General features: G+C 25.2%; 1 protein-coding gene across 1 annotated transcript; it reads right to left on the bottom strand.

Moving 5' to 3' along the window:
• Positions 1 to 4,704: 4,704 nt before the first annotated feature.
• On the bottom strand, positions 4,705 to 5,451 carry LOC114190187 (uncharacterized). Its single transcript, XM_028078985.1, has one exon. It carries the CDS (start codon positions 5,449 to 5,451, stop codon positions 4,705 to 4,707), a length of 747 nt encoding a protein of 248 aa, XP_027934786.1.
• Positions 5,452 to 12,682: the final 7,231 nt, after the last annotated feature.

Raw genomic sequence — 12,682 nt, forward strand, 5'->3', positions numbered from 1 at the left:
TTTTTTATATATATTTATATATTTTTTAAATTATAATTATATATTATTTATATTATGAAAAATAATAATAAATAAAATAAAAATTTTTATGAAAACATTAATTTATAAAAAGATTAAGGTTTTGTTTTTGTTATAAGATTTTTCTACCATGTAAGTTATTATGAAAGTGTGTGAGGAGAAAAAAAATATCAAGAGATAGATTAGAAAATCGAGATTGGAGAACACATAGATTGAAATTCAAATATACATTTTTGCATGATCTCTCACATATAATTATTTATGTATGTTAGATTTATGATTCTTCTTAGGATGTTTATCCCAAAATAGTATAAACCTAATTATGATTTTAGGGATTCTTTTATGAAATTGGAATGAACCTAATTATAATTTTTTCTAAATTAGTATAACCCTTAATTATGAAATTTAGGGATTTTGTATTTTTCTGCCTATGGTAAATTTTTTTAAGTTTTAAATTTATAATGTATTGCTTATTTAATTAAAGTGGTATGGGTTTTGTTATGTTTTACAATGTGATAATTGTGATTTGTGAATATAGATTTTATCTTTTTCTAAACACGTGAGAGGTGATAAATTTATATTAGAAAGATTATGATAAAGAGTAAAAACATTGATTCTTTTTTTAAGGAGGAAGGTTTGTGATAATGATGAAAAAAAATGCATATACGTTGACTAAACTTGAGAAATTTCATGAGAACTAAGAATTTAAGATTATGAAAAACAAATCTCTAAAGTTCCTAAAGTTACATATAATGAATTTAAAAAATTTATTAGAACGCGATCCGGGAAAAACGTCCTCAAATTTCACAATACCCACCATATCAAATTGATGATGTACGAAGGGCTTATCTAAGATGGTATTCATGGTTTTGTATCATGATATAATAGCGAATGGTAGTCATATTTTTTTGAATTCTACTATTATGTGTGTTTGTTTTAAGAAGAAATGAAGAGAGAAAATGAAGAACTTTTTTTTTAACTAAAAAAAATTATATATAAAAAATCTAATTTGGCACCCCTAAAATTTTTGTCAAAGTTTCGTCACTGTGTGTGAATATGACGCTTTATATAGATTTCGTATACTCTTCTTTGTAGATACCTAAAACATATAGATGAGCTTAAGAAAGTACAATCTAAATAGAGTTAAGAAAATGTGTCGAAGATTTTCACAATTCGTCCTATTAGAATTTTGTAAGGGATTGTAAAGGCCTTTTAAAAAGTACACAAAGAAACATCGAATAGGAGCAATGCATAAGTAATAAAAATAGACGGTGAACACTTTATTTTTTATAACAATTCACCATTCTCCCATTCAAATTAAAAATGATGTTACTAAAATGAACGTTTACAAGTATTTTTCTAACTATTTTAGTATTATTTATACTCATACGTAAGTCTAATCAACGTGAGTATTCTCTATCAAAGTCATATATAATTTTGAAGAATACTTGTCAATGTGAGTTTAATTGTCATCCGTAATTAATAGAAAAACTCTCAACAAAAAGGATATAGATTATAAGTACGCCTTGTTGGAGAGAAAGGTAAAGTTACATAGTTGGTGGATTTTTTATTTTTTTTTGCAAATATGACATATTCTCTTTATCATCTTGTTAATCGTTCTATAAATCTTGCACTAAGAGAATTTTCATACTATCATTGAATGGAAAGACCTTTTAATTCTCATGAAATCACTTGCTTACTATACACTTCATTCATTGGTTATTTTCTACATGGAGAGCTTTTATATATGACATATTGAAAAAAGATAATTGGAGTTTGAACGTAGAGATTTTGTATGTCAATGTGTTTAAAACAAGTTGGTAGTATTTTAACCCATACATTTTTCTATTGTATTCAATTTGCATGCAAATAACAATTTGTTTCTAAACATACCTTTATAGTACTAATAACACCAACATATAATCTCATGATGAATTAGTCTATTCTTTTAAAATTAATTGATGTGTGATATGAGTAGAATAACAAATTAAATTTAAGTTACATGTATCTTTAATGTCTACTTATTGATCATTGACTTTGAAAGTTAGCGTCTAGTCAATGTATTCGCGAGCATCTACAGATAACATCTATAATGAATAGTTAGTAATCACGAATATTGATTACCGATTACCTATGCGTAGGGATATTTTAATATTTTATAAATGGGTTGGATGCAATATCACACTATTCGTATCCCTGATATATGTTACTCGCAAAAAATTAAAATTAAGATTTCATTTATATTTTATTAAGTAAAATTAATTTATATTTTATTAGATTTAATTTATTTAAACTTAAATTTTAATTTATATTTAATTTATACTCATTTATATTATTTTGTAATTTTATTTAAATTTTTTTTAAATGTTTTACAAAATATATTTTTTTAGATATATGTGAAAATATATTTTTTTAGATATATGTGAGTATCTACGGATATTCGCGAGTTTTTTAAAACTCATGGATATTTTTTACACAAATATCCATCAAGTAACAAGTGATAAATTTTTTTGATTACAGATCAAATTGCGTGTAAGTCGTACTCAACCCGACCCATTGTCATCAAAATCATGTAATTTTGTCTTAATAACTTATTTTCTCCTAGGACAAACACATTATTAAATCTAAAAAAATTAATATTATCTATTATAATAAAAAAATGCAAATAATATTTATCTTATTGATTAATAGAAAATGATTTTTTATGATAATTCATCCATCTACTTATCTTCAAATAATTTATAAATCTTCACTTGGTTTTATCTATTTCCATAATTATCGGATTATTTGTACATTCGTATACTTTCTTAAACCAGACTTGGTTTGATTTATTTCCACCAATGTCTCTGACAATAATAAAGTATAAATTTGAAAAAAAATTATATAAACCTTTTAAAAATATGATGAATAACGTTATATAACCGTTTACTTATAAATTTTAAATATAATGTTAAATTAATTTATAAGAATAACTTTTATAAATTAGTTCATGGATTTATTTTTAAAAAATTCTTACGGTGTAGAAATTTTCAATATAAATGAACTGGTTGAAAGTTATATTTAGAATTTAATTTAAGTGAATAAATAGTCAATTGGTAGTAATTGTATAGTACAATATTCTAGTGACACATTAACACAGATCCAACGTATTTTTACACATGGTATCTCTTTTCTAATCTAAATACATTATACATACACAATTTTATACAAATTGTTTTAGTAAGATCATTATAATTAATTATAAAAAATCTATTTTGGAGTATAATTTATGTCATTATCAAATTTTAGTACAATTTTCAGGGGAAAATATAAATATTATTACGTTTTTCAGTATAATTTTTTAATCAATCTTTGCTTAATATTGATTTGTAAAAACTATAAAAAAATAATTTACTAATTTTACCAAATGATAAAATAAGTTTGTCTTTACTAATTTATAGGTTTAATAAGTTTCTTACTAATCTTTACTTATGTATAGGTTTAATATACACACGTCGATTTCCTGTCACCTATGACCTTCGTATGACATGATATTTTGTAAATAAATTATGTTATATGTACCTTTATGTTAGACTAAAATAGTATAATTTTTAAATATATTTGAAAGTGGATAAATTTATGAAAATCTCCATTTAAATATATTTCTAAATCATTTCAAATGTATTTAAAAAATTATGTAATTATATTTTAAGAGATTAATTACGTGGTTATCAATCTGCATTTTTATTAATTAATGAAGTTACCTTTTATTTGGTAAAAGAAATAATTTAATTTCAAAAATAATGTGTTATAAAAGTGTATTTTTTTTAAACAATGATATCAATTACAACGTTAAAAATAATAAAATTTAATTATCTACATCTGAATTTAAATATTTGAAACTCTTTCTACATATACGAACAATTATAATTTTTGAATGATATCATTATAATAAATTTCCAAAATAGTTTATTTAGGGCATTAAATTTTAGTTAGTTATAAAATTTATTTGTGATTTTTTTAATACAATACCAATGACAAAAAAGTATAATCATTTTATAAAAATTAAAAACACGTTTTTTTTTACTTTTTGTTTTTTAAACTATTCTTTTAAGTACAATTTTGAAATTTATTGCAAGTATAATTGTTATAAAATAACTTGTTTTTTTTATATTATATGAAAAGTCCAATATTAATCATTTAGTACTTACTAAACTACTTTTAAATTGTTGGAGTGACACTTTTTTTTTCTTTTATAAAAGAAAAAAAAAAGTGAAACACGATCTAATTTTGCAGAATATTACTCATCCTAATATTTAGTACGCTAATTGTAAAGTTCTTATAAGATTTGATACATTATGATAGTATGATAGTATCTAACACGGCATTAGCTATTTGTATTATAATTTTTGACAAAAAAAATCAATAGTAATAAAATATATTTCAATGATCTTTTCTTAAAATAAATAGACAAAGAACAAAAGAAAATGATGAAGTAAATGATAAGGAGTATTATTTATATTAAACATGATATTAAATCCTTACAATAACAAATGTGGACACCTACTTATATTGAAAATACTTGTTGTTACACTTGTTATTGTGAATAGACATGAAAGATAACAATATTGCTAGCATAATTACTAATACATAATTCAAAATTTAAACCATGATTTAAGATTTGATCGATAAATCTAACCTTCAAACTTAAAATGGTTGGTTCCCAATATTATACTGATTTCTCATAAGGCTACCAAGACTTGGACGAGCCATGGTGGCTCCATTGGTTGGATTAAATGAATGAACTTGGTTATGTTCAAAACCAAACCCTAATCCTCTTTGATATACACTTTGTGGAGTTTCAACACTTATGCCTCCAAGGTTTGTCATCCCAAATCGTTGCCCTGAAGTGGAGGTGTTGTGTAACCCTTGATTTCCATAGCTAGGTACAAGTGGCCATGGCATGGTTGACATTTGAGTCATAGGGTGCATGTTAGGCTCATAATAAAAGGGTATTGGACCACGAAAAGGGTGTTGATGAGCCATGGTTGAATAAGGGTACATATGAACACCAAGTCCAAAAGTTCCCATATCAATCTCTCTATCTATTCTTGAGAGAACTCTTTCGCGTCTATGAGCATTTTGATGCCCTCCTAGGGCTTGGGAGCTTGGAAACTTTTTGTTGCAAAACTTGCACGAGAATTGTCGTTGCTTAGGCACAATCAATTGATGATTAGGGTTTTCTACTGGTTTTGGTGATGAATTTGGTGAATCCATTGAGTTTTTCAATGATTTGTAAATGGACATGGATGAAGGCTCACCAACCATTTTGTTGTTGCCAAGACTCATAGATAGTAATAACTCTGAATCTACAATTTCAGAAGAAGATGCTTCATCGATCTTACGCTTGAGTTTTCTACTCTCATCACCTCTAACAAAGAATTCGTCTGACATTATTTTGATAAAGTACTTTCTTAAGAATATGTATATTTATCTTGGTTGGTGTTATGTGATTTGAAAGAAGAGGTATTTATTAAGAGATAATTAAACATTGCATTTTGTATAAAAAGAAATTTGTGTGTTGGTAAATGCATCACATAACATTGGAAATTAATAAATATTTAATTATAAAAGAAAAAAAATAATTTAAATGGTATTTGAAAGTCAAACTTTAGATTTAATACATTTTTCAAACTAAAAATAATACAATATAATTAAATTTTTCCAATATTTCAAATTAATAGGAATATTTAATATATCAATTAATTATTACTACAAACACAAGTGATAAGAAGTCAAGTTTGAATTGTTGAGAATTCTTTTTACATGTTTAATTTAATAATGATCCATGTCTTGAATCCATTTCATTTGTAGCCATTCCTTCATGCAAACATTAAATTATACTTTGACTAGAAAAATAATACAAGTATGACATGTTTTATTTCAAAGTACTTTGAAAACTCATTGACAAAAAGAAAAAATGAATAATTGAAAACTAATAAGCTCATTAATGTAAAAGAATGTATAACAAACAGTCTAAAAAAGAATTATCAACAATTCATGACTTTTTAACCTTGATCTTTGTAGTAATTATTAATTGATATATTAAATATTCCTATTAATTTGGAGTCTGGGAGAAAATTAATTATATCATTTTTAGTTTGAAAAATGCATTAAATCTTTTGATCATTTTAAGTTGACTAAGGATCGACCTTGTTGTTCAGTAGATGTGATTCATAGTGGATAAAAAAAATTGTACCCACAAATATTTGTAGTTAAAATTAAGTTCAACTTCTGAATAATTTAAATATATATAAATATCTTTTTACTCATTGTTAAATCAAGACAATTGTCCTATACGTAGTTGTTATTACACAATTTAATGAATTTTATTAAATTTAGTTTCAAAAATTTGTATTTTGGTTAGTGTGATTGTGTTGAATATTTCACTAACGTATTTGTTTGTATTTAAACCATTTAAAAAAATGAATAATTTAAAACTAAGGTCAAAGTGTATTTGAAAAATATTTTATTGAATACATGTATACATTCGAATATTGAAAAATTAAAAAATGTGTTCAATGGATACATGCATAGAGGTAGGAAAAAACATAAAATAAATATTTATGGAAAACTATACTATGAATGAGAAAATGGGTCAGTCTAGTCCTTTTTGACACGCAAAGTGTGGGTCAGGTTGGTCTGCCTCGTAGTTTAATATCAGGTTCATTTTTCTGGCCCGCCCTGCTTACGGGTTGGTTTGCAGGTCCGCAGGCTAGTCCGCATTTGTGATGAGCGAAATATTTTTTTTTTATGGTGAGCAAAATAAAAACTTTTTTATTTTTTCATAATAATTGATATTCATTTTCTATTGAAATAATTTCAATTAATTTACCTAATCAAATACAAGAAAAATAACAACGAAGATTATAACTAAAGTACAAAAGCAACATATCACCTTACAAGACATTACCTAAAAATGCATAAAAAGATATTCCATATTCAAGAACTAAAATCATTATCTTATATACAATGATTATGCATAAACATAAACATAAACATAATAATAATAATAATAATAATAATAATAATAATAATAATAATAATAATATTAATATTAATAAAAGGAACTTAAAGAAATAATGTGAGAACTAAAAAAAAGAGAACATATAATTTTATAAACGGACCAGCGGGCCAGCCCACCCCGTCCCGTGTTTTTTTGTACGGGTCTGCAGGCCACCTCGCCTGACCCGTCCCGAATTGTCATCCCTAGACTCTACTATGAGTGAATTTGTATAGTTTGTTATCAATACATATATAACTTATTAATTAGTCAAAATTTGTAAAGGTAAAAGTGAATTTGGATTCTCTTATTTATATATATATATATATATATATATATATATATATATATATATATATATATATATATATCTATAACAATATATAAAGGCGATTTTCCTTTTTGTGTCCACATTTTAAAATATCAATTTTACCCTTTAAATATAATAATTTATTAAATTTTTAAAAATTGACTGTTATTTTTACAAGTTTTTGATAAAATCAGCTATCTCTGTTTCTTTTCTTCTTCTTTATTTATCAATGGTTATTCTTTCATCTGTTCAGATATATTTCACTTACTTATACGAGTTTTTGATAAAATCAGCTATCTTTGTTTCTTTTCTTCTTCTTTATTTATCAATGGTTATTCTTTCATCTGTTCAGATATATTTCATTTACTTATATATTAACTTAATAACATTACAATATTATCACCTACTTATATAATATCACGCATATTTAAAAAATACATACACACAGGCGCGATAGCGTCTGTATTTATGCTAGTATATATATATATATATTTATTTGTTATTCTTATACGGTATCTTTAGAATAAATACATTAAGTTAGTGTATTTTAGAAGTATAACATACGGACATCACAAAAAAATCTAGTATGAATTTGATATAACAAGAAACATGAATTATAATTTTTTTTATAAATATCAAATTCTAATGCATTTTTAATTGTTTTGCCTTTTAAAATAAATTACTTTAAAACAAGGAAAAAAATAACAAAATCATATAAGTTATTTTTAAGGTTAAAGATGTTTTTATCCTTTAACTTTCAGTGGAAAATAAAATTAGTCTCTCTTCGAAATTTTACTTAAATTTAGTCTTCCAACTTTTGAAAATATATGGATTTAGTCTTTTTAACCACATTTTATTAAGTTTATTTGACGTTTCAAACACGTTTCAGGATAACATTTGAGTTTTTTATATCGTTTGACACATTTTTATTTCAATGTTAGATGAAAAACGTGTTAAAACGTTGAATAAACATAACAAAATATGGTTAAAAGAACTAAATCCATATATTTTCAAAAGTTTAAAAACTAAAATGCACCAAAGTTTCAAAAATGAACTAATTTTAATTTCAATAAATATTAAAAGACTAAAAACATATTTAATCCTTATTTTTATATGATATCTCTACCACTAATACTATAAGTTCTTAGAAGTTATCAAATTTAAGTATATCTTAGTGTTTTGCAAATATTTTTTCTTAATACTCCAAAATTATTCGGTTTAATGTAGCATAAACATTTTATAATATAAGATTAAATATGTTTACAATTCTTAAATTTGAAGGTGAAACTGAAATTTATCTTTATTTCAAATATCAATATATTTTGGTTCTCAAACTTTAAAAATAAATAGATATAATTTTTTTAATCTAACAATGTTAAATTTTTTTGTATTAAACGACGTTTCAGGCTAAATTTTTTTACGTGTTAACCATTTGACACGTCAAAAAAAAATAAAAATTAAAACAGTTAGGTTAAAATAAAAATTAAAAATTAAAAAAAAAAAAATATATATATATATATATATATATATATATATATATATATATTAATCTTTAAAATTTGAGAACTAAATTATTAAAATTTAAAAAATTAACGAATTTTAAATCCAATTTTAGAAACTAAAACCTCAATTAACTCTTATAATATATATTATATACATATAAATAGATAAATAGATAAGTAAATATTATTAATATTAATATATATAGTTATTTAACAAGTATATATACATGCCAACTTAAAATATTACAAGCATATATACATAATTATGTTGTAAAATATCTATGTTAGCGTTTCTTAATCTACTTTCCAAGATCTATCTATCCCACACATCAAAACATAATTGTAATAAGATTATAAAACATAAACAGTCAAGAAGAATTAGCTATTGAATTAAACGTATAGTAAATAACATTACAAACAACCACAAGTTAAGCCTATCAAAGGTTATCCATCATACCGATATATATATATATATATATATATATATATATATATATATATATATATATATATATATATATATATATATATATATATCATAATTGACGATTTCCAAAAGGCTAACGTTAAATTCAATTTAAAAGACTAACACGTGTCATAATATATGGTTTGCGTAACCATTTAACCACTCTGGTACAAACTTCATTTATCAATTTTCTATGATAAGATGGTTTTTTTTTTATCACATTTTCTCAAGGATTAAGGATATTTCACCTCAACTTAATATTATAAATTTTTAGGACTCTTGTCACCTTATATCTTCACTTATATGACTCAATATATTAGGTAAAATCTAGAATATCAATGAACCTCCTAATTTAACAATACATAAATTAAACATCAATAACTCAATGGCAGTTCCCTACTTATTACTTGTATAACATATGTATTTATCACATTAATATCATCTAGTCATATTTACCAATGTCACAACGTCTTTCAATTCAATCCACAACATAAAGAAAGAGTAACATAATCAATGTTCAACAAATCCAGTTATAATACCTAAATAATTGTTGGATTCTCTCGTGCGTGCGTGCGTGCGTGCGTGCGTGCGTGCGTGCGTGCGTGCGTGCGTGCGTGCGTGCGTGCGTGCGTGCGTGCGTGTGTGTGTGTGTGGGGATGACAATGCGGCTCGGCCTGTATAAGGTCCGCACATTGTGGGTTGGCCTGTCCCGCCTCACATTTGGTCCATGGGCTGACCTACTTTTTTAAAATTTTTATGATAAAATTTTCAATGTTTACAAATTGGAAAACTTTAAAAACTCACAAAATTAAGTAAAGACTTTGGGGAGTTGAATGATAAACTGATAATTTAACATTTTCATCATATTCATATTCATACTATAACATACACAATATATTCTTTAAATTTTAGCACATTAAAAAATACATAATACTTGTATTTTCCAGTTATACAAGAATTTGAAACGTTAATGAAAGAGTCCATAAAAAAAGTAATTAATATACACAAGTGTAAGTTTTTTTTTATGCGACCGCGGACCAGCCCGCGCAGGTTGCAGGCTTATGCGGGTCGGGCCACTGCGAGCCTGCGGGCTCACTATCCTGGCCCGTCCAGCGTTTTTTTCGCAGGCCTGGCCACGGGCTCACTATCCTGGCTCACTTTAGTAAAACATTTGAACGTTGAAAGTTCATATATGTAAGTTTTTACGATCAAATGTTTAGAGTTCTCAAAGGAGAAAGTGTTGAAGTAAAGCATTGATTAAAACATACAACTAAAGAAGAATTCTAAGCATATATACTACATTAATACTCCATGAAGATTTTGAATCAAGCAATGGAAGACCAATGGAAGACCAATGAAGAATAAAACATCAACAAGCACTCTAGTCAAATTTAGAAGAGTTGTTATATATTTAGATTACTCTGGAGAAATAATGTGTAAAAAAGAGAGATAGAAAAGTGATACACTTATAATGAGAAGAAAAGAAAAAGAAATAAATGAATATTGAGCTTATATTGTCAAATATGGAAAACCTTGGGATTATGAGCTCAGTTATTTTAATATCATTCACAACTATGGAGTATACCCTATGAATTTAGATTGTACTCTCTTTTATTGAGAGCGTTATTTTTATTATCATTCAAATTGAGAGTTCTTAATCACAAGGAAAGATTAAGAATGTTCACCTAAAGAGGTTAAACATATAATACATGGAGATGTTGATACTCATTTGACCAGGAGTGGTTGATACTCATGTTTCCTATAAAGGTTAATGATACTTGTATTTAGAAAGACTATACTCGTGATACCTAGAAAAATTAAATTCATGTTGCAATTATTTGAATTGATTAGTGGAACCTCTCAAATAATGTTATTAAGAGAGAACTGGACATAATCTATGTAGTTGGGTGAACCAATCTAAAATTTGTTTCAAAATTGATTTATTTTCCGTCGAGTATTTCATATTAAATTGTGCAAAAAAGTTTAAACATTTACATATTATCCTTTATAAAGCTAATTGCACCTTCAACAATATATATAGTTGCCAATAGGTTGTATAGTCAGGTGGATATAACTTGTGAGCTACATGACCCTATGGAAAAAAGTATAGCCAAGAGTAAAGTTAAGAATAAAGCGTAAGGATGTTGATTAAATTTACTTTGACTAATTGTATACAACAATCTAGGATAACTATGCAATTACTCTATATTCCCTTAGGTCTACCTCACCTTTATTCAAACTCTATATCCAATATGTATCTTTGTAACTACTAATCATGTAGTTCTCAAAATTCACATAACTTTACTTTATTATTCATGTACCTTAATTACCCTCGTTGCAATTTACTTTAGATCTGAATATCATATTTCATCTTGAAATCATGCTCTTACATTCATCTTTCCATACACCTTTTGAAACTTAATTTCATTAACAAAAACTTCATATTAATAAAATTTGACAACGTAATGACTACATTTCGAATGTCTCAAAATAATAATAATAAAAATACTACACAACAAATACAATTCATGCAAATACATATATGATCTCAAAATATCAATGTTCAAGAAATTGTACATCTCCAAATTCAATTTAATCTTCAACAAAAGGTTATTCAATTACATTATAATCTTACAATTCGAAAGACTTATTCATGTGCTTTAAGTCACACATATATACATGTAAGTAATGAGGACATTATTTAATTTAAAACATTAAATAAGATGCTATCCATAAGACAATGTAATTATAGAAAATTAAAATGAAAACAACAAACAACAAAAAAAATTCTACGTAAGCATTTCAAAAGTAAAACATTAAACATGTTTTATTTATAATAAAAAAAAACTCTAAAATGAGGTGATTTTTTATCCCAACCCCAAAGTTTCCATGTTAAAGGAATCTATTTTGGACTTAGAAATTTCAAATTGTGAACTTACAAACATAAAACTAGGCATATTGTATATTTGGAGAAAAATATGCCAAAATGAAAAGTTGAAGATTGAGATTCACTCCCTTACCTCAATGAAGTAAACAACACTATAGTGTTAAAATGGAAGGTTCAACGTGATGTAAACAACACTCTTCTGAACTCATTGTATTACTTATTTCCTATCCTTTTAATAGGTTTGTGAACATGTTTTATAAATCTATTAATGATCTGGAGACCATTATGAAATTTTTTTCGAAAGTGTTTAATTAAATATAGTAAATTTTAAGTCTAATTCAATCTTATAAAACTCGTTTATAAAATAAGGATTGTATCTATTTATATATTATGAATTGACCTTATCTATAATCGATGTGAAACTTTCAACAAAAATACTTAAATTTTTTTTAGAACT

The sequence above is a fragment of the Vigna unguiculata genome, chromosome 7 (assembly GCF_037176805.1).
Source record: "Vigna unguiculata cultivar grain cowpea cultivar isolate G323 ecotype 2 chromosome 7, ASM3717680v1, whole genome shotgun sequence".
Lineage (NCBI taxonomy): Eukaryota > Viridiplantae > Streptophyta > Magnoliopsida > Fabales > Fabaceae > Vigna > Vigna unguiculata.